The 22,519-nt window shown below is 56.1% G+C and overlaps 2 protein-coding genes across 2 annotated transcripts; one reads left to right on the top strand and one right to left on the bottom strand.

Moving 5' to 3' along the window:
- Positions 1-5,928: 5,928 nt before the first annotated feature.
- Positions 5,929-10,864, top strand: LOC135579948 (ubiquitin carboxyl-terminal hydrolase 36-like). Its single transcript, XM_065070001.1, has 11 exons — positions 5,929-6,178; positions 6,252-6,473; positions 7,220-7,330; positions 7,625-7,727; positions 8,059-8,126; positions 8,497-8,567; positions 8,751-8,833; positions 9,159-9,270; positions 9,560-9,700; positions 9,972-10,072; positions 10,363-10,864. Exons 1-11 carry the CDS (start codon positions 5,929-5,931, stop codon positions 10,862-10,864), a joined length of 1,764 nt encoding a protein of 587 aa, XP_064926073.1.
- A 7,010-nt stretch (positions 10,865-17,874) lies between these two features.
- LOC135579980 (olfactory receptor 14I1-like) lies at positions 17,875-19,299 on the bottom strand. The gene is given in 2 exon segments (XM_065070028.1): positions 17,875-18,791; positions 18,793-19,299. Coding segments are annotated over 2 exon segments (936 nt in total). The 5' UTR covers positions 19,090-19,299; the 3' UTR covers positions 17,875-18,152.
- Positions 19,300-22,519: the final 3,220 nt, after the last annotated feature.

Here is a 22,519-nt window from a genome sequence, read left to right as displayed (position 1 = left end):
TACTATTCTCTTGTTCTTTGCTCCTCCCTGCAAATCCAAACAGCGCTGAAAAGCAAGCTGTGAAGGAGGAGTCTGGTTTAATGATGCCCACTTCACACTGTAGCAGGGCTGTGAGAGGGTCTTAAAATCCTTGTAGGATTTAGTGAAATCAGATAGAATGAAGGCAGCATGAAAGAAAAACAAGAGACCCACAGATAAGCTGAATTCTTGCAAGACTGCAATTATTTCCCTTTTAACCCAATGAAGAGAAGAAAAAAGAAGACAACACATTTTAGTCAGATTATTCAAGCCTGTATCTGCCTCAGCATACTCTAGATCACTTCAGTATTACACAGAAAACCTAAATGCACAGCCCAGCAGATCAGATCAGTTCACCCGTGGCAACACAGCTCAGTCTTGGTTTTGTAGCTCAAAGCGATGTTCTTGCTTTCATGTGCTCCCTCCCGTTCACAGCTGCAAGTTCCAACAGTCTCTGCACCAGCAGAGCTCCTGAGAGAACTGGTACTAACCCTTGTGGATCAAAATGTTCATGCAGCGGCCGTCAGTGCTGGGTGTTAGTGCCCCTTCTCCTGGCAGGGCACAATTCAGGATGGGGTGAAGAAGCAGAAGAAGGAGCTGTTTACCGTGTCACTCTGAAAAGAGTGCAGATCCAGCAAGCTGCCGACGAAGGAGCAGGATGGCTCCGGGTAAATAAAGCTGGCGCGGTGGCATTTAGGACGGCTGCTAATGGACTCTGACACCCAGCCTCCGGCTCCCTCCAGACCGCGGCGCCAGCTGCGTGCTGGGCACCATGGGTGTCTGGGCAGGGGAAGGCAGGCGAGGCCAGTCCTGGGCGTCGGGGGAGGCTTTGCGCCAGCCCTGTCCCCTGGTGCTCTCACCAGCTCAGGGAGGACAGCAGCAGAGTGGAGGACTACCTGCGCCAGAGCCTGCCGTACCTGCAGAGCCCGCAGGAGCCCTTGCGTGAGGCGGCCGTCATGTTCCTGGGTGAGCCACAGCCCTGCCGAGGGACCCTCCCTGCCCCACGGCAGCTTAGCTCCAGCCACGGCTGCTGCCAAATCTGCCGGGAAGCTGCAGAGCCCTGCCTGCCCCATGTGGGGCCCACGGGGATTCCTGCTGCCCTTTTGCACCTGGGCTCGCACACGGGCTCCCCGTGGGAGCTTTGCTGGGTCTCTCGCAGCCTTATTGGGCTTCCCATTCGGGGCACCGCCCTGGGCTCAGCCTTGCCCAGGGGCAGGAAGGAGCGTGGCCAGGCCCATGGGGCTGGTGGCAGGAAGCTGGGTCTCTGGGCAGGCAGGCTAGCGGGCTGCGTGACGGGCTGTGTGTGCCTGGGGCTCATCGGGCGCCAGCAGGCAGACGTGTGCCAGGAGAAGCTCCGGGTCATCTACGAGGAACAGTGAGGACAGTGGGTGTCTGTGGGGGCTGGCAGGAAGGAGGAAATACCCCAACTCCTGTCCCTGGCCGGGAGGGCTCTGCTCCCTGCGCAGGTGAGGGTCAGTGTGGGCAGAGCAGACAGAGACTTCAGGGGCACGTTGGACACTGGTGGCCAGCACCCTTGGGCTGATCCCGACACCCCTGCCTCCCTCCTGGCCCTGGGAAGAGCTGGGAGGGTAGGGGTGACCCTGGCCGGAGGAGCTGCAGAGGTCCCCACAGAACAAATAAACCTGACAACAACAAAACAAAACAAGCAAAGGTGAATAACCATGAAAGAAAGAGGAAGACTGCCCCGTCCATGGAGCTCTGCAGAAGGAGCGTGGAGCCGTACATCATGAGGCGATATAGTTGGCATCAGCACGTAGAGAAGACTTTTGTAGGGAAGACTTTGAAGGGAGCGGCCTGACTCCATGCAGCTGAAAACCTGAGAGCTGGCAGTGTGCTGAAGGGATGGGGAGAAGTGTCCTGGGCTGAACAGAAACCTGTGGATGACACAAGGTTGGAGAGATGTGCTTTGCAGAGACTGGCAGGAGTCCTTCCCAGGGATGAGCGGGATGAGCTTTGGACACAAGGAAAAACAAAGCGGCTCTCAAGCCTGGTTTGGAATTAGATCCACTGTCACTAATAGCAGAAAGAGGACCGTGCCGTAAGGGAACTCCTTGTTCTTCAGGAAAAAAACTGAAGCTTTTTCACGTCCTTACTTGTCAAAGCAGGTGTAATTCTTGAGTAGTTAGCCTGTGGCATCACAGAATCCCAGAATGTCAGGGGTTGGAAGGGACCTGGAAAGCTCATCCAGTGCAATCCCCCCATGGAGCAGGAACACCCAGATGAGGTTACACAGGAAGGTGTCCAGGCGGGTTGGAATGTCTGCACAGAAGGAGACTCCACAATCCCCCTGGGCAGCTTGGTCCAGTGTTCTGTCACCCTTCCCATGAAGAAGTTTCTTCTCAAATGTAAGTGGAATCACTTGTGTTCCACTTTGAACGCATTTCCCCTGTCCTACCGTTGGTTGTCACCGAGAAGAGCCTGGCTCCATCTCCTGACACTCACCCTTTATATATTTGTAAACATTAATAAGGTCACCGCTCAGTCTCCTCTTGTCCAGCTCCAGAGCCCCAGCTCCCTCAGCCTTTCCTCACACGGGAGATGCTCCACTCCCTTCAGCATCTTGGTGGCTGTGCTGGACTCTCTCCAGCAGTTCGCTGTCCTGCTCTCTCTCCAGCAGTTCCCTGTCCTGCTGGAACTGAGGGGCCACAACTGGACACAATATTCCAGGTGTGGTCTCCCCAGGGCAGAGCAGAGGGGCAGGAGAACCTCTCTGACCTACTGACCACCCCCTTCTAACCCACCCCAGGTACCATTGGCCTTCCTGGCCACAAGGGCCCAGTGCTGGCTCGTGCTCATCCTGCTGTCCATAGGACCCCCAGGTCCCTTTCTTCTATGCTGCTCTCTAATAGGTCATTCCCCAACTGTGGCAGAAAGCAAACCCCCCTATCTCCCCCTCCCTCCTTCATCATGGAAGGAGTAGACACATCTCCCTCTCTCTTTGCTACAGTTTCTTTTGTTTGGCCCCAGAGCCCCCTGGCCAGGGCTGTTAGGAGAAGGGAGTGACGAGGTGCCAGGGAGCCACTGGACGACTGTGGCCAGTGTGGGGGATGTTTGGAGGCTTCAGGGGCACCCCCACAGCCACTGTGGGGGTGCAGAGAAGCTTCTGGAATGCCCACAGTCAGATCTGATCACCCAATCAAAAAACGGGACACTCGTCGAGAGTCCGCCCATTGTTGCGGGTCTCTTGGAGCACGAGCTGAGCCACTGACACCAGGAGCCACGGCGCCCCCTGCCCGGGACAAAGACTCCGCTTGCCTTGCCGCCACGGGTGTAAGTAAAATTAACCCTCGCAGGATTGTGAGTGCATCTACTTTCCGTGCACATTTTGCACATGTGTTTATACTTTCCGTGCACATTTGCATGTGTCCTCCCGTGCTTCGACATAAGCACGTGTAATATTCCGTGCACATTTGCACGTGTATTTAAAAATAATCCCACGCCGTGTTCAGGCAAGTGTGGACTCTTCCCGGACTCAGGGGTGGCTCCGGCATTGTTTTGGGTGAAGCCACGTGCATGCACACTGTGGACCTCCTGTTGTATTAGTTGCTGGCCCTTAATAATTTACTCAACTGATATCTGAACCTGTATTCAAGTCACTTTGGAGGGCTAAAACCCTACTTCTCACTTCTTTACCCTCTTGTCCCTCAAACTAACCCCGGGGTTGCTCCGTGACACCAACTTATACTGGAACTTGGGGTTGTTCCTGCCCAGATTCAAGACTCTGCACTTGCCCTTGTTATATTTCATTTAATTTTTCCCCGCCCAACTCTCCAGCCTGTCCAGGTCTCTGGATGGCAGCACAGCCTCTGGCGTGTCAGCCACTCCTCCCAGCTCGGTGTCATCAGCAAACTTGCTGAAAGTCGCTCTATTCCCTCGTCTAAATCGTTAATTAATGTATTGAATAATACAGGCCCCAGTACTGACCCCTGAGGCACTGCACTAGATACAGTCCTCCAACTGGACTCCGCCCCATTGACCATGACTCTCTGGCTTCTTCCCTTCAGCCAGTTCGCAGTCACCTCACTACCCGGTCATCCAGACGGCACTCCCTCAGTTTAGCTGTGAGGATGCTGTGGGAGACTGTGTCAAATGCCTTACTCAAGTCAAGGTAGATCACGTCCACCGCTCTGCCATCATCCATCCATCTTGTTATGTCCTCAAAAAAGTCAATGAGGTTGGTCAAGCACGACTTCCCCTTGGTGAGGCCATGTTGACTGCCCCTAATGACCCTCTTATCCTTGATATGCCTTGAGATGGCACCAAGCATAAGTCATTCCAGCCGTTTCCCAGGGATGGAGGTGAGCCTGACTGGTCTATAGTTACCCAGGTCCTCCTTCTTGTCCTTTTTGAAGACTACAGTGACATTTGCTTTCCTCCAGTCCTCAGGCACCTCTCCCGTTTCCCAAGACTTGGCAAAGATGATGAAGAGTGGTCCAGCAATGACCTCAGCCAGCTCCCTCAGCATCCGCGTGTGGAGGGGTTTCTGTTAGATGGAGATTTATTGTTGAATTAGTCAGGCCCAAAGGAATCTCAAGGCCACTTCGAAAAGCTGAAAACAGGACCTGCTCTGGGAGAGAGGCATTTCTACAATAACAAGGCCTCAACGTGACGTAAATCAACGGACCTGTCATCAGTGGGACTCCAGCGTGTGGACAGCTCGGGAACATAGATGATATCCAATGAGTGAATACATGCTTGGAGCATGGATGTGCGATCGGAGAATGGTTGCATATATAAGGAAGCTTGTTTCTGTAATAAATGGCTTTGCGTGATTCACATTAAATTGGAATGCTGAGTCCTTTATCGTTCCAACAGCACGGAAGGGGTTTTGGGAAAGGGACCGATGGGGCAGTCTCTGGTAGGGTATCAGCCACCCCAGGGTGAGGCTGGGTGACATTTTCGTGAGCTGAAACCTCCAAAGGCGGGGATCACCGAGAGTCCCCGGGTGTCCTGCTGCAGGGCAGCACCACCCGCCTGCTCAGTTTTTCCTAATGCTCCGTTCAAAGCTCCCTGGAGGGTGTTGGTGGCTGCTGCCTCTGTCCCACCAGCCGCCACTGCAGAAGGGTTTGCCTCCCCCATCATCTCCCCAAGCAGGAGTCGCTGCTTTTCCAGTGCCCTGTGTCCCCTTCAGCAGACTGAAGAGGCCCAGTTGACTGAGCTGCTCCACAAAGCTCAAGTGCCCCTGACCCCACCATGACAGATGTTCCTCTGGACCTTCACCCGTGTCGTGGTTTAACCCGAGCTGGCAACACAACCGCGGCAGCTGATCACTCACCCCCAACCCCTTCCCCTCCCAATAGGGGAGAGAATCGAAAGTGAAGGGAGAAATTTGGACTGAGAGAAACACAGTTTAGTAAAATAAAAAAATGCTAAGAGACTTCTAGTAAATATAGATAAACCCATCATAACTCCCACGCCCTTCTCCTCAGGACTGCTCAGCCGGTCACATCCCAGCCTGTCCCGGGACACCAGGTGTGCTCCGCCCCCAGCGCACACCTTGCGCCTTGGCCTTGTAAGACTTGCAGAGGCTTTTGTTGGCCAAATCCACCACGGTGTCCAGGTTCCCCTGCACGGAAACCACAGTGTGTGACCATTTAATGATTCTGGGGCGTGGCCGGAGCGCGATGACGTCACAAACAAGCCCCGCCCCCGGCAGGCTCCGTCCCTGGCGTTTCCAGGACGCGCAGGCGCAGCTCAGTCCTGTTCTGGACGCGGAGCGGAGCGGACGGCGAAGGCGAGGGGAGGAGTCAGTGGGCCGAGCCGAGCGCGAGCGACCGCAGCGAAGGGCGGGACTTGAGGAGAAGGCGCGGGAAGCGTGTGTGGTGGTGGAGAGGGAGAGGCCGAGAGACCGGCGCAACCTCGAGGCGGTGGCACGTGCGGCGACACGCCATGGCGGGCACGGCGAAGCCGAGGGAGCTGCTGAAAGCGCGGCGGGACGCGGGCAAGGCCGGGGCGCTGGGCCAGCTGCTGAGCACCTCGGCCACGAAGGTGCTGCTGCACAAGATCGAGTTCCAGCCCGCCAGCCACGGCTTCTCCGGCCAGCCGGAGCTGCTGCGGGCCAAGTACCTGCTGCTCAACCCCCGCACCGAGCCCGCCGAGCACCCCCGCGGCGCTGAGGAGGGACAGCCGGGCAAGCAGGGTGGGTGCAGAGGGCCGGGGGGCTCTCCCTGCGCTGCGCAGCCCGCGGCTCACCCGCCTCTCTCTTCCCGCAGGCAGCGACCGGACCCCGGGGCGCCTCGGGGACGGCGTCCCTGCGCCCCAGAAGGGGCTGTTCCCTGCAGGGCGCCTCGCCATGCAGTGGCAGCGTGTCCAGCGCATCGGCGCCGGGCTGCTCAACCTGGGAAACACCTGTTTCCTCAACGCCACCCTGCAGTGCCTCACGTACACGCCACCGCTCGCCAACTACCTGCTCTCCAGGGAGCACAGCCGCACCTGTGAGTGGGGAGGGGAGCGCCCGCCTGTCCCGGGGCTGCGCTCAGCACCCTGCGCACGGCTCTGCCGGGGCTGTGCGGCTGCCGGGATGTGCCTTCTCTGCTCCCTCCTGCCCATTTCTCCGTGGAGAGGACATTCCTGCATACGGGAGCATCCACTTTTCCTGGCCGTAGCAGTGTTCCCGAGCTCTGCATCCTGCGTCTCAGAGGTTCTGTCTGTGCTGGACACAGCCAGGACTAAGATGGGTCCATGAGGGTCTGAGCAGGGGTCCCAAACAGCCGCAGCCTGTGGGGACCGTGTGAGCGCAGGGCACAAGGTTGCGTACAGGCTGCAGGTGCTGTTCACAGGCGGCTTTGAACGGGAATCTGGTGGGCTCTGCTCCGAGCCGTGACCGAGGGGAGCACGTGGGGCTCACAGCCCTGTCCGTAGGGCTCCGGTGGGATCGACCCCTCAGGGCTGACCCGTGGGCTCATCAGCGAGTCCCTGTGCCCTGTTTCCCCTCCACGTGGATGCTGTCTCATCTGGAGGGTTGCAGCGACTGGTGCTGTGACTGGGGCTGTTCCAGCTGGGGTGGTGTGTGCTGGTCCCTGTGACCCCGGGATGCCCCAGAGCTCTGCTGCAGCACAGAGCTCATAGGAAAACTGAGCGTGGATGAGCCGTGCTGGACCAGAGATTCCCTGTCCCCTGTACTGCCTCCATCTCTCCTGGGTTTGTCCTCAACGTCCTGTCTTCTCCTCTCCCCTTCCAGGTCAGCAAAGCGGCTTCTGCATGACATGCGTCATGCAGAACCACGTCACGCAGGTGTTCGCGAACAGCGGCAGCGTGATAAAGCCAGTGTCCTTTGTCCGGGACCTCAAGAGTAAGGATGGCTGCCCTCGCGTCCCCTCCTGTAGCTGTGCAGGAGGGCAGAGACTATTGCAGTAGCAGAACCTTTGAGATCAGGGCAGGTCTTGGCAGAGGTTCTTCCGAGACGACTCACTGAGCCTGCCAGGGCCTTCACGGGCCTTGTGGGGCTTCCCCCACGGCCCACATGAGTCTGACGTCTGGTTTGGGCCGAGGGAGCTCAAACCCCGCAGTCGCTGTCCCGAGGGAGGGCGGGAGGACCTGCCTCTGTTGCAGCGCGTGCTGCGGCTGATCCCTCCCTCTCCTGCAGAGATCGCCCCGCACATCCGCTTGGGCAGGCAAGAGGACGCACACGAGTTCCTCCGTTTCACCATCGATGCCATGCAGAAGGCCTGCCTGCCCGACTGCACCGAGTATGTGGGGCCTCTGGTGGTGACAGCTGCCCTTGTCTGCTGGTCCCCTGTGCCCGCGGGAGGGGACTGTGGGGTGAACGTGTCCCCCGGGCTGGGCTCATGGAGGGAGGTGCTGACTCCAGGGTCTGGGTTGGATGGCCCAGCTCTCTGCCCCTCTGTGACACAGCCCTGGGCTGCTGTCTGCCTTCTCCTGACACCTCCCCCCCAGCACAGCTGCGGTTCTGTCCCCAAATCCTGTGACTGGGCTGGGTTTGGATCCTGAGGACACAGCGCTGGCCCGTGGGGGTGGCTCTTGGGGAGGGCGCTGTGTGATCCCAGCTGCCGTCTCTAGGTTGGATCGCCAGACCCAAGCCACCACCCTGATCCACCAGATCTTTGGCGGTTCCCTGCGGTCCCGTGGTGAGTGCTGGCTGCCAGGGCCTGGACCTGTGACTCTCAGGGCTGCTGTTTCCCCGAGAGCCTTGCAGTAACTTGGGAAAGTCACTAAGCATGTGCAAATTATGCAGAGCTGCAGCTGGTCAGTCTTTTGGTATCTGTGGGTCACGAAGCTGCTGGCTGTGGGTCCCCAGCTCATTGCCACCAGCAAAGGAACCCACGTTGCCAGCTGTCCCGCAACACTTGTTGTCCCAGCACGTACAGACTGCGAATGCTGGTGCTGCCGTCCCAGAGCCCAAACGCGGAAAAGGGCAATACGGCAGCCGCCTGCGCTGTGCTGGGGGTGGTGGTGCCGTGTTGTGCCAGGGGGTGCTCACTGCTCGTTCTCTTGCAGTGAAGTGCTCGATGTGCAAAGCAGTCTCGGACACCTTTGACCCCTGTCTGGACCTGCCGGTGGAGATCACGGTACCGGGGCAGGGTCAGGTGGGGAGGAGCTCTGCTCTGCAGGGGATGTTCCTGCAGCTGCACCGCTACTGCTCGAGGCTGTTTAACCTGCCAGTGTCAGGCACGGTGCAGGCAAGAGGGAATCAGCTTCTGTTGTTGCGCTGCCTCCTCTGCCTGGCCCTGACCTCTCCTCTGTCCTGGCAGCAAGCCGCAAACGTAGAGCAGGCACTGGAGCTGTTTGTGAAGCCAGACCTGCTGGGCGGAGAGAACGCCTACCTGTGTGACAAGTGAGTGTGCGGGGCTGGGGCGGGAAGGGGCCGCGGGTGTGCTGGTGGGAAGCAGGAGGGCAGCTGCAGTACAGGAGGGCTTCTCTACCTGCTCCACCGCTAAACCGTGAGGTGCGTGGCTGTGAAGCCTGCGATGAAGCCTGTCACTCCTCATCTCCCCCGTCTTGAGACGGGGACCTGAGCCAGCAGACCTGGCCGTGAGCAGGTGCCCTGGAGCAGAACCCGCTCTCACCAGGGTCATTTCCGTGGGGTTTGTGGCTTGGCCAGGGCTGGCAAGCACCTGAGTGGTGGAACAGCATGAACAGCTCAAGCTCTCCCTGTGCAGATGCAAGAAGAAAGTGTCGGCAACCAAACGCTTCACCATCCACCGAGCGCCCAGGGTTCTCACGCTTGCTTTGAAGCGTTTTGCCGACTTCACTGGAGGCAAGATCACAAAGGTGAGTGCTCAGCAATCCAGAGCGGGGCAGTGTCCTGTCCCGAGGCCCTGCTGCCCCGAGCAGGGTGGGAGGTGGTTCTGTGCGCGGTGCGAGCTCTACCGCAGTCCTGCAGCCCTTCCCCAGCTGTGCTGTGCTGTGGTGGGAGTTTGGCTCATCCCGGCATCTTCCTCACCGTGGGCTCTGCCTGGGGAGAGTGGGTTCTCCCTCCCTCACAAGACGGGACTCGTAGGACAGCTGAGCTGCTCTTGCCATCTGCTGTGCAGGCTTCTGAGACATCCTCTCTCTGCAGGACGTGGGCTACCCTGAGCTCCTGAACATCCGCCCGTACATGTCCCAGACCAGCGGGGATCCGGTCATGTACGGGCTCTACGCGGTGCTGGTGCACTCGGGGTACAGCAGCCACGCAGGACACTACTACTGCTACGTGAAGGTGAGCCCAGGGCGCTCTCTTGGCACCTCTCTGTGCTGGGGGTTGGCAGGAGGGTGCTCAGCAGAGGTGCGTGGTGTGGAGCACTGGGGGGTACGGGCTGTGCTCCGTCACAGGAAGTGTGGAGTTCTGCTCTTGCAGAGACCCCTCACCTGCCCGGGGTCACCTGCGGGTTTTGGGGAGCGGAGCTCTGCCGACGGGCGCTGTTCCTGCTGCTTCTCAGGCCAGGAGCGTCCCTGGACACAGCCCAACCCCGTTCTCTCTCCCTCCGCAGGCCAGCGACGGGCAGTGGTACCAAATGAATGACAACGTGGTCCGCCCCAGTAACATCAAGGTGGTCCTTAACCAGCAGGCGTATGTGCTGTTCTACCTCAGGTGAGTGTGCCCTGTGTCCCCGGCCCCTCTGCCCCTGCTCAGCGTGTGGGACAGGGCTGGGGGCACATGCCTGGATGTGGGAAGGAGCTTGGCCCAAGTAGCCCCAGTGCCCACGTCCGTGTGCTGGCTCAGGGGAGGGCGGCAGCCGTTTGTTGTGGTTTTGCGGCAGCTCAAGAGCTCCTCACCTCCTCGGAGCTTCTGGCTCCTGGTTCTCGTGCGCAGCTATGACGAGAGTGTTGCAGTCGCTCCGACACTGGCAGTTAACACGCGCCCTGCTCTGCCTTCCCCAGGATCCCCAGCCCCGGGAAGAGCTCAGAGGGTCCCGTTTCCAAAGCTGCCTCCAGCCTGCCTGGCAGTGTCAAGCTGCCTTCTGGGTCACCGTCACCCAAGCTGGCCCTGAAAGCCAAACGCGCGGCTGCAGCGTTTCCCGGTGACGCAGCCCGGAGGCCCAAGAAGCCGCGCTCCTCGCAGCCGCCACCCGCGCCCAGAGCGGCTCCAGGACTTTGCAGCCCCAGTCACACCAGTGGGGCCAAAGCGCAGGTTCCCCGGAAGCGCTGCTGGGAACCCGGGCCCCTGCCCGCCTCCCCCGGGCTGCCGGAGCCCATCCCTGGCCAGGAGCCGTGGAGCAGCGGGGAGAACACCGGGACACCGGCAAGGGACCCTCGCAGCAGGGCTTCTGCCAGCCTGGTGCTGGCAAAGCTGAAAGCCTTCTTGTCGGCCAGGGCTGCTCCGCAGCCCAGCAGCACCATGTCACCACCACCGGCCAAGAAGATGGCACTTTCCGACACATAGGTGAGTCTGAGCTTCTGCCCAGAGACTTCAGTAGGTGCCTCGAGCCTCCGGAGCCGGGGCTTGTGTTGGGGAGTGCAGGAATGATGCTGGTACCTTGCTAAGCAGGAGGCGGGCGGGGAGAGCCCCTAAACCCCAGGGCTCTGCCCTCCCTCTGGGTCGGGGTGCGGGGCCAGGCCCCCGCTCTTGTTCCCATCCCTGCAGAGGCTGGAGAATTGGCTGCTGCCTCCTTGCTCAGGACGGCGGGGTGGCTGCGCCAGTCCCTGGAGCAGGGCGGCCTTGCCAGCCTTGTCGGGGCAGCGTGTCCCCGGGGGCGATGGGAGCTGGTGACACCACAGCTGGAGGCTGCAGAGTCGCCTCCTCCCCAGGCAGCGGCTGCACCGGCTCTCTGGGCGCCGCTGTGCAGCTGGGGCTGGGGACGGATCTGGGGGTTCTGTTCTTAAAGTTTCCTTCCTTTTTTCCTTTCTGCTTCTAAGGGAAAACCCTTCTGATTCTTCTACTCCCCCACTTCCCTCTCCCTCTCTGTGTCTTTTCCCCTCCCCTTTCTCTGGGCTCCCCTTTTTGTTTTCTCCTCTTGGCTCACAGCAACCTCTTTTATTTAGACCACCAAGTTGTTCTTTATGTCAATAACTGCAGGGCGGCCCCCCAGGGAAGGAGAGCAGAGGGGACCACCGTGCACGTCCTCACCTGCTGCTGCCGGTTTCTGTGCCCGCCCCAGCCCCGTGCTGGGTCCCTGTGGGGCCGGGGTGCTGCCAGCGGGTCACCGGGCAAGAAACTGGAGCGTTCCCTCGGGAACCGGCTGGGCTGGCGGGACAGCGGGAGCGGCCAGAGGAGCCACAGGGAGGATCCGAGGCTGGAACAGCTCTGCTGGGAGGAACGGCTGAGAGAGAGTCCTCAGCACTCGGACAACTCCTGGGAGAGCTTTCCGTCAGATACCTCATGGTGAAGATTTCAAACATGATCTCATAAAAGAGGGGTTTTTCTTTCTGAGTTGTTTTCTATCATTTTTCATCGTATACAAGAAGTGATAGCAGCATTCTACCATGGGTTTTGATCCAGGGGCTCTCCTGGAGACATCTGGATGGGCAGGAGAGCAGCCCTGTGAGGCTGGACATTGTATGGACGAATTTGCCCCTCACCCCTCCCCAATCCCACCTGTTCCCTCACCGGCCACCTGGGACTTGGCCTCACCAAGCTGGAGCACAAGTCTGATGAGGAGCGGCTGAGGGACCTGGAGGTTCATCTGGAGAACAGGAGCTGAGGGGAGACCTTCTGATCTCTGAACTGCCTGAAAGGAGCTTGGAGCCACGGGGGTCGGGCTCTGCTCCCCAGGAACAAGCGCCAGGAGCAGAGGAAACGGCCTCAAGTTGCGCCAGGGGAGGTTGAGGTTGGATGTGGGGAACAATTTCTTCCCCAAAGGGCTGTGTGGCATTGGAACAGGCTGCCCAGGGCAGTGCTGGAGTCACCATCCCTGGAGGGTTGAACAGACCTGAGATGAGGTTCTCAGGACACGGGTCAGTGCCGGGGGTGGGGGAGCAGTTGGACTCCATGATCTTAGGGGTGTTTTTCAACCAAACCTTTGCATTGTAATAGTGCCTAAAGGTCACAGCCAGGGTTTCTATTGTCTTGTCCTGGTATTTTTGCAAATGGGTAGAAGTCTGTCTCAAAGCATGTAATGAAAACGAAAAAAAAGAGCATGGGTAGAGCAAACCATGGGAAGGAGGGAGGGCCAAGTATGAAGGTAAATCTCAGCAAGAGCAAGTATTTACACATCACTAGTGATACGCAAAACTTGCAGGCTGTAAATCATTGACACTCTTTTTGTTAGTAATGGAAATGTTTCCTGTGTCCCACAGGATCCTTGTGTCACTGTTGCGAACTGCAGATGCATTTTTGGCATCAAAACAAAGGTGCATCTCAAAGCTGGGTGGGTCAGTTTGAAATGGTTACCGGGTGTATATTGGTAGCATATGAAAGAAAAAGCCTCGCAGTGATTTTTACCATTGGGAGCTTCTGGCAGGTGTTGATCTGCGAGAAGCAGCCTCGGCAGAGGTGAGAAGATTCTAAAAGACGGAAATAAGGAGAGTCAGAGAGAGAGAAGATTCTGAGGGATCTTAAGAGTGAACATGAAATAACCGAATGCAAAAGCAAGTCTTAATGCTGCATTTTGACTGAGCTGGAGGGTAGAAGTCTGGGCTTTGGAAAGCTCGGAGTTTGCACAGGGTGGAAGGCAAGAGTCATAACAGCAAAAAGGGAGAAGGGCTGGAGCTGACTTCTGCTGGGAAAAGCATTTTTGCCTCCCCTAGAAAAACAGGTGGCTTCCAGAAACACGTTCAGTACCCATTTTCTCAATCTGGAGGTGTCCTGGTGGAGGAAGCCTTAGCACCGCACTGACACACGCAGGGCAGGCGAGGCAGAAGAAGATGCGCTGTCTGGGTTACCGGCTCAGGCCACTGAACAGCGGCACCGACTGTGATAGAGAAAGCAGCGACTGAGGGGAGCTGGAAGGGGCCTTGGCTGCAGGTAACCGTGCCCTGGGCTGAGAGGGGCTGGCGCTGCGTCTAATGAACGTGACTGAGCATCTTCCTTGTCTGTGTGCTGATCTTATTCAATTGTGGTGTTTCACAAGGGAGAGAGAAAGAGAAAGGACATGAAAAGTAAATGTCGTGCTATCGGCATTTCAAAACTGCCTTTCTGTTGTTTTCAAACAGGCTCGGAATATCTCCTTTCGGAACCTGTGTCTTTGGAGATGTTGGAGGAGACAAAGGAGAAGGACACCCAGGAGGAAGACACACGAGGAAGATGTGGAGTCTCTGCACAGCCTTCCTGAGAGTCTGAGGAACCAACCAAGGAAGACGTGGAGACTCCACAGAGCATTCAAGAGGCAAGTCACTGGCGTACGGACCGTTCTGTGTGACTAGGGGACATTTTAGAGACGGAGGGGAAAAACAAACAGCTTATAAAGAACCCAAACCCCAGCCTCCCCAAACCAGGATTTTGTTGCAGTGTCCTCAAAAGAAATCCTTTCTAATTTAGCTATTGCTGTGCTTAAGGCTGTGGTAGTTAAAAGCCCTGAAATTTTAATTGTTCAAGCGGTGTGTTCAAGTGCGGATTGGACTAGATGATCTTCTGAGGTCCCTTCCAATCCCAAACATACTGTGTGATACTGTGTGTGATGACCAAACATTAGGCAGTTGCAGGGGACCAGTATATGTATTTCTAAAGTTAATTGTTACCTCATTGTCTACTATTCTCTTGTTCTTTGCTCCTCCCTGCAAATCCAAACAGCGCTGAAAAGAAAGCTGTGGAGGAGAAGTCTGGTTTAATGGTGCCCACTTGGTGCTGTAGCTGGGCTGTGAGAGGGTCTTAAAATCCTTGTAGGATTTGGTGAAATCAGGTAGAATGAAGGTAGCATGAAAGAAAAACAAGAGACCCATAGATAAGCTGAATTCTTGCAACAATGCAATTATTTCCCTTTTAACCCTATGAAGGGAAGAAAAAAGAAGATAACATATTTTAGTCAGATTATTAAAGCCTGTATCTGCCTCAGCATACTCTAGATCACTTCAGTATTACACAGAAAACCTAAATGCACAGCCCAGCAGATCAGATCAGTCCACCTGTGACAACACAGCCCAGTCTTGGTTTTGTAGCTCAAAGCGATGTTCTTGCTTTCATGTGCTCCCTCCTGTTCACAGCTGCAAGTTCCAACAGTCTCTGCACCAGCAGAGCTCCTGAGAGAACTGGTACTAACCCTTGTGGATCAAAATGTTCCTGCAGCGGCTGTTAGTGCTGGGTTCAGGAGATCTGGACACTCTGGTTCAGTTCTTACCTCTTTCATTGGTGTGCACAGTAACTTGTGCACTCAGGTCCTCTCTGCTTTCGTTTGAAGTCCAAAAAAACCCCAGGTAAGTCAAGGCAGCTAAAAGAGCCCGGGAGGGCTCTGCTCCCTGAACACAATATTCCAGGTGTGGTCTCCCCAGGGCAGAGTAGAGGGGCAGGAGAACCTCTCTGACCTACTGACCACCCCCTTCTAACCCACGCCAGGTACCATTGACCACCACTCTCTGGCTTCTTCCCTTCAGCCAGTTCACTGTTGAGTGCACCAGGTTGGGAGTGCCTTGGTGATATCCTTGATCTGGGCTGCAGGTAGACTACAAACTTCCCTTTGATGAGGGTCAACTCTGCATGTTGGGCGCTCTGTCCCTCTCAGAAGGGAATTACCTACTACAATTACCCTTCTTTCTTTCTTATCAGAGTCAGTCTTGAGGTGTGGGGTCAACTGCCTCTTTCTATGTGGCCTTGTAGGTGGGCCTTGCACCACATCCTCACCTACCTCTTCTTCAAGTTCCAGGGCCTCAAACTTATTACGGAGGGGCACCTGAGGAAGCAAAGCAGGTAAGGAGTGGGGGTTGCCCGTGACGCTGAACTGGAACTTGCTTCCAACCCTCATCATCTTTGTGGTCCCCTACCTCAGCCCAACAGCAACAGGGCAGGGGCTGTCTCGGGTCTTCCCCCTCTGCCTGACAGGGCAGGGGGTCCATCACCTTTTGGAGGGTATCCCCCTGGGACCTTTCTGACTGGTACATCAGGGAGTTACTCCACCAGTTAATCTCCTTTTCACACTCCCTGATGGACCTCGGTGTCTGGACCTTCTCCCTAAGATTTGCGATCATGCTGAGCAGATCTTGCACCAGCTCACACCTCACACATGTGGGATGCTGGCCATCCTCCCCAAGCAGCAGCAGGCTCTGGCAATCCCTGCAGCCAGAAACCTGAACAGCCACGGTTCGGGGCAAGGCCTCTGTCTGAGTTGCGACAGTCTTTTTGTGACAAGCTCTCTTTCTGGAGACCATGGTCAGCAGCGCTCTGGGACACTGGCAATAGGTGAGAGGGTCTACCAAGCAAGGAGTGACACCCTCTGCACCCTACTACACGAGCTAACACACCTGCTGCTGCAGCAAAGTGTGGGTGGTACTCACCCACTTGACTAGCTGGTTGCCCCCCTCCCAGTGCCTGCTGAGCAGTGACAGTCGCTACCCTCTCGGAGGCTTTTTCAAGGCCAGGGGTCGGGGTGTGATCGCCGACACTGTGGTAACACCACGCCACGTCAGCCACTCTTGCAAGGGCTGCCGGGGGCTTCCAGGTCGAAAAATTGGGATCCGGGGAACCGCAAAACCCCGTGTACCTCAGGATCCGCTGAAACGACTCCAGCTGAGCTGGCGCCAATCAGCTGACCCCGGGGACTGAGATTTAGATTGCATATTAGAAAAATATTATTCTCAGAAAGGGTTGTCAGGCGTTGGAACAGGCTGCCCAGCGCAGTGGTAGAATCACCATCCATGGAGGGGTTTAAAAGGCATTTAGACAAGGTTATAAGGGACATGGTTTAGTACCAGAGTTAGATTAGGTTATGGTTGCACTTGGTGATCCTGAGGGCCCCTTCGAACTGAAACGATCCTATAATTCTATGATTGTATGATTTATATCTGGTCTTCAGAACTTGTACACTTAATCAGATCAGTTTCAAAAGTGTGGTTGAAGAGGAAGGGATGTAAAGAGAAGAAGTGATAGAGGAATTCTCCAATTGATATTGATACAGAGTTCCTCCTAAAGAGGTGTGTATGGGAAGGAGAAGCCATCTCCTTGGGGTCCATCATTGCATGGACAGTGTTGTTCCTCACCTCCCCAGCCCAACTGTGTCTATTTGTATGTTTGGCTGTGTCAGTGGAAAATATACATCCATATGACACACATAAGGTTTAGAACCCTCCCAGAGCAGGTCTTAGATTTGGAATCTATTCAGAAGTTGACCTTGGGTCACCTCATCTCCCCAGTACCCCAGAGACAGACAAACAGACACACACACAGACAAACTCACTCACACACACACACAAATCAGTCAGGGAAGGACTAATCTGGAGTTTGAAAATCATAGAATAACTTGAGTTGAAAAGGACCCATAAGGATCATTGAATCCAAGTCTCTGCTCCTCACAGGACTACCTAAACTAAACCATAAAACTAAGAGCATCTGCCAGATGCTCCTTGAACTCTGACAGATGTGGTGTCATGACCACTTCCCTGAGGAGCCGGTTCCAGTGACGGACCACCCTCTCAGTGAAGAACCTTTTCCTAATGTCCAATCTGAACTTCCCCCGATGCAGTTTCACTCCATTTACATGTCCTATCACAGGTCATCAGGAAGAAGAGATCAGCGCATCCCCCTCCACTGCCCACCATGAGGAAGGTGCAGACTGCAATGACGTCCCACCCAGCCCCAGCCGTGTCCCATGCAGGGGCTGCTACAGCCCTGCTCTGGCTCTGCCAACCTCTGGGCAAGAAGGGAGGCCGGGCAGGGCTGGCTGTTCCCTGACACAGGCACCGAGTCCCACAGCAGGAAGAAGATGGACAGAGAGCAAACCTCACACGTGAACTTGGGGGAGTCGTCAGTGCTGTAAATGGCAGCGGGAGAGACAAATGTCCTGGGAACCTTCCCAGTCTGGCTGGAGCTGGACATGGCACGAGGACATGGAGACCAGTGCAAACCCAGGACTGCTGGTGTCAGCTCCAGGAGATCCCCAGCACAGACGGCCTGTGCCCCTCAGTGCCAGCCCCTCTCCCCAGCCCAGAACAGGAGTGCTGCTCCAGCAGCAGAGCAGCCGGCCCCAAATGAGTGTCTGCAGAAGGGGGTTTCTCTTCCTCCTGGATTCCTCCCTGCATGCACAGCAATGCTCCCTTGCTCTTCTCCAGAGACGTCCCTTTCCCTGGGTGACTGTGTCCAGGCTGGGCTGGCCAGGCAGCCTTGGTTCCCACTCTGGGCTCTCCTCAGGGCCCTGAGCTGGCCCCGCTGCTCTGAAAAGACCATGAACTGCTCTTGTCCATGACCATGGCTCCAGGGAGCCCAATGCAAAAGTGGCAGAAAGGATCTGTCCAGTGAGGCTGTGAGGAGCAGCCCTGAGGTCCACAAGTGCCTGATCCTCCTCATGGCAGCTGGGCTCTTGGCTCCTTGACCCCTCCTGCGTGCCAGGACTGAACCCCCAGTTCCAGAGGACATGTACAAGATGAGACACAGACAAATAATTTCCTGCTGGTTTCTTTACTGTGTTTACCTGCACTGGGAGCAATGCTCCATTTGTATATGAGGACTTTACACCACAAAACACTGGTAGAGGGCAATAAATAATATTCTTTCAGTGGGAATATGATTTGAAGTATATTAAACAAAAAGAAAACCAAGACATATATGTTAAAAAAAGCCTCCAAGCTTTCTCCTGAGGATGATAGACTGCTTATTGATACTGCAGTATTCCTTGGTCAAATAATTTCCTCAGGGAATCCTTGATCTCTTTGTTCCTCATACTGTAAATGAGGGGGTTCACTGCTGGAGGCACCACCGAGTACAGAACGGACACCACCCGATCTAGGTTTGGGGAGAAGATGGAAGGGGGCTTCAGGTGAGCAAAAATACCAGTGCTGACAAACAGGGAGACCACGGCCAGGTGAGGGAGGCACGTGGAAAAGGCTTTGTGCCGTCCCTGCTCAGAGGGGATCCTCAGCACGGCCCTGAAGATCTGCACATAGGACACCACAATGAACACAAAACACCCAAAGACTAAACAGGAGCTAACAACAAGAAGCCACACTTCCCTGAGGTAGGAGTGTGAGCAGGAGAGCTTGAGGATATGAGGAATTTTGCAGAAGAACTGGTCCACAGCATTGCCCTTGCAGAGTGGCAGTGAAAATGTGTTGACCGTGTGTAGAAAAGTGTTGAGAAAGCCACTGGCCCAGGCAGCTGCTGCCATGTGCACACAAGCTCTGCTGCCCAGGAGGGTCCCATAGTGCAGGGGTTTGCAGATGGCAACGTAGCGGTCATAGGCCATGATGGTGAGAAGGGAATACTCAACAGAGATCAAGGAGAGAAAAAAAAAAGAGCTGTGTAGCACATCCTCGATAGGAGATAGTCCTGGTGTCCCAAAGGGAATTGGCCATGGATTTGGGGACAATGGTGGAGATGGAGCCCAAGTCAAGGAGGGAGAGGTTGAGGAGGAAGAAGTACATGGGGGTGTGGAGGTGCTGGTCACAGGCTATGGTGGTGATGATGAGGCCGTTGCCCAGGAGGGCAGCCAGGTAGATGCCCAGGAAGAGCCAGAAGTGCAAGAGCTGCAGCTCCCGTGTGTCTGTGAATGGCAAGAGGAGGAACTGGGTGATGGAGCTGCTGTTGGACATTGGCTGTTTCTCTGTTCAAAAAAGGAAACAACAACTTAATATTAGGACAGACTCCACGGAGCAAAACTACTCTCTTTTTCATTAACATCACCCCAACTGAAATGCGTTTCCTTTCTCTGGTCTGTGCTGGCTGAGTGTGCTGTGAGCAGCAGAACCTCTGCCCGTGTGCTGCCAAGCAGCCAGCTCTGCTCTGCTGCACTGGGGACACGGGAGCTGGGTTGTGGCAGCTCCAACGTTCACAAGTGGTGTCCGATTTTATGCATTGTTAATGGAAATCGTCAGTATCTGCACTCTTGACACTGAAAAGCACGGGAAGCAGAGCCGTGTTTTAACATGTCTTTGTAATGATTTTGTCTGTGTTTTTAGTTTTTCACCATCACATCCCGTGACTGGGTTTTTGTAGGGGTCAAAATCTTCATCTTTATGAGGTAAAATGTGAAGAGTCTTGAGAGAGGACAGGCGAAAGGGCTCATCTTTCTGTGGCTCAGTGCAGAGTCAGGACAGCAGAAGAGTCCATCAGTCTTCTTGCCATCGCTCCTGTGCCTTTGCTTGTGCTACTTTGAAGATGACTTCACACACAAATTACTCCTTAAAAAACCCCAAATATTTGGACTCATATGGGAGCGGGGGAGCATTGTTTGAAAGGGCAGATCTGCAAACTGTTCTCTGTTCCAGCCCACTGTCGGAGATGTGATGGAGAGAGCAGGACCCGACCTCTCACCGAGTGAAGCAAAGGACTCTGAGAGGACAGTGCGGACCCCAAGGAAAGGCTCAGCACTGCTGGGATCCTACAGCAGACCTGAGCCTTTCTGGGGGCAGCTCGTGAGCCCAGCAGGACAGGCAGAGCAGGGTCAGGCTCCTGAAAGCGACATGTCCTAAAGGGACAGTCAGATCATTGCCCAGCACACAACACCCAGCATCATCTGCAGACAAGGACCGAAAGAGCTCCTGAACACCCCCTGCTCTGCTGCCTGGAGCTGTCCCTGCCTGCAGCTGTGTCTGTGTCCCCAGGTCTCCTGCTGTCAGTGCCACAGATCCCATCCCACTCGCTGTGTGCTCAGCTCTGCCCTGCAGACCCCTCCCAGCAGCCGGCACTGCCCAGGGACAGCTCTGTGTGACTCCAGGAGCTACAGCTGAATTACCCTGCACCCAGAGACTTACCATGTCAAGGGCTGCAGAGATGTCTCCTCCAGTGAACTCTCAGTTACAGTCCCAGTCCTGAGCCACTTCCTCACTCCTCCCTCCTCAGCAGCTCCAGGCAGAGCCCTCATCCCTGCTGCGTGTGCAGAGGAGCTGCTCCTGGGCAGAGCTGTCTCTCTGCAGCGCTGCCGCTGCCATGAGCTCCCTCTGTGCCAGGAGCCCGGCCCAGCTCAGCAGCACAGGAGCAGCACAAGGCACTTTAATGACCCCTCTGGTGGGTTTGCTGCTGAGTCCATGAACCTCAGGCCCTGAGAGGAAGTTGAAGAAACATCTCAAGAAGTCAATGTCAGATTCAAACTCCAAACTTCCTTGTAGTGCTAATGGGTCCCACCGAGGAACACTACTGAGAAACCAGGTGCAGGGTCTGGGTAGAGAAGAAAACTGGAAGCAGAGATGACATATCAGGAAAAGCAAAGTAAAGGTGGCTCTGATGGGCAGTGAACATGGATGTGCTGCATGAACGCTGCAGGCCGGGGAAGAGCAGCTGGAAAGTGCCTGGAGGAAAAGGCCCTAAGGGTGTTGGTGACAGCATCTGAACATGAGCCAGTGTGTGCCCAGGTGGCCAAAAAGGCCACCAGCATCCTGGCTTGTATCAGGAATAGTGTGGCCAGCAGGACCAGGGAAGTGAGCGTTCCCTGTCAGTAGATGAAACACTCCCACCCAATTTGTTGTCATCTGCAAATTTACTAAGGGTGCACTCAATCCCTTCATCCAGATCATTGATAAAGAGGTTAAACAGAACTGCCCTTGACGCATCCAGCAGCAGGTACAGCGAGTGATGGCACCACCAGCTGAGGTGCCATCACAGGTGGAGGAACCATGGCACATGAAGCTATTGACACAAATACAGCTGAAGAGAAGGTTACAGAGAGCAGCACAGATGCCAATACAGGTGCTGTTACACCTACAGGTCCACCCCGCAGTGGACACCCTGCCCCTCCCAGCCTGGGTGATGCGTCACAGTGAGGCCCTTTGTGACCCACTGTGTGACACCACACGGTGCCATATACAGGTGGCGTGACCGCAGCCCTGCACTGTCTGTCAAGACAGCGACGGGACAGGACAGGAGAGCGGAGCTGGCGAGGAGACCCCGAGCACAGCCCACGACTTTCATTGCCAGTCCCGGCACTTCAGAGCACAGAGGCCTTTGCCTGAAGTTCCCCCTTCCCCAATAGTACAGAGGACTTTCCCTTAAGTTCCCGTCCTTTCCCCCCGCTTCCCGGCATTTCACAGGATGGCAAAGAGACCGCCCCCCAGCACCCCAAGGGCGGCCTGGGAAGAGGTGGAGGCTTCCCAGGAGAGCAGTTCTCTGCTGGACGCCTGCAAGGTCCCCACGGTCCAGCTGATGCAGACCGGTGAGTGCAGGGCTGCCTCAGGGCTGGGCAAGGGTCCGGGCCAGTAAACAAATGGGCCAGTGAGAGCGACCAGCTCGATGCCAGGATCACGTTTCCTTGGCACAGCGGCAGTGCAGTCCTGCAGGTGGGGGACATGGCGGTGCTTGACCACCAGGGCTGCCCAGGAGCAGCTGGAAGCCGGCCCCAGCACAGCCGCCCTCCTCAGCCGTGCTGAGCTTCAAGCTCTTTTCATGGTTGCGGAAGCTTGTTGGCAAAGATGCTGTGTCCAACTGACTCCTCTGTGTTTCCCCTCCACGTAGGCGAGACACTGCCAGAGGAGAACCCAAAGCATCCAGAGCTCCAACCTGCATGGGATTCTGTGAGCATCTGGACAATTGCTTCACTCCACCACGGTATCAACATGGCCAAGGTAACGAGCTCCCACCTTGTGTCAGGAGACACCTGTGAGCAAAGCGACCCAGAATCAGCAGAGTTGGCATGGCCTCACTGTCCCTGGTGAGAGGGTTCCTGCTCTCCCCACGTAGGGACTGTCCGAGGGTGGTCCAGCCGTCCTGGACACCAGGGAGCCCTGGTTCCCAGCAGGGCAAACACATAATGCCCATGCTCCCAACCCTCCTCCCTCCACCTGGGGAGCCTCTGCTCTAATCCTCCCCCCTGCAGTGACGGCAGACCCTGTTTCCAGCTTCCCTGCAGGCACTGCTGACAGCGCTGCCGGGCATCTCTGGCCAGAGCTGCTCATGGTGCTCAGCCAAGCAGCACCAGCAGGGTGGTCAGCACGACATGTCTTCCCCATCTTCCTTCCTCCTGTAGGAGTTTGGAGAAAACCGCCAGCCTGCCCAGATGACGGACATTCTCATGGTGGCCATTGAGGCCTT

Source organism: Columba livia, chromosome 7, assembly GCF_036013475.1.
Source record: "Columba livia isolate bColLiv1 breed racing homer chromosome 7, bColLiv1.pat.W.v2, whole genome shotgun sequence".
Lineage (NCBI taxonomy): Eukaryota > Metazoa > Chordata > Aves > Columbiformes > Columbidae > Columba > Columba livia.
The sequence above is the reverse complement of the archived record's forward strand: the minus strand, read 5'-3'. Positions and strand labels throughout refer to the sequence as shown.

Bases quoted from the DNA above. Each gene is read 5' to 3' on its own strand.
- LOC135579948 (XM_065070001.1), top strand. From the start codon at position 5,929: ATGGCGGGCACGGCGAAGCCGAGGGAGCTGCTGAAAGCGCGGCGGGAC. The intron at 7,728-8,058 runs GTATGTGGGGCC...TGCCGTCTCTAG, and splicing joins TGCCTGCCCGACTGCACCGA to GTTGGATCGCCAGACCCAAG. The intron at 9,701-9,971 runs GTGAGCCCAGGG...CTCCCTCCGCAG, and splicing joins ACTACTACTGCTACGTGAAG to GCCAGCGACGGGCAGTGGTA.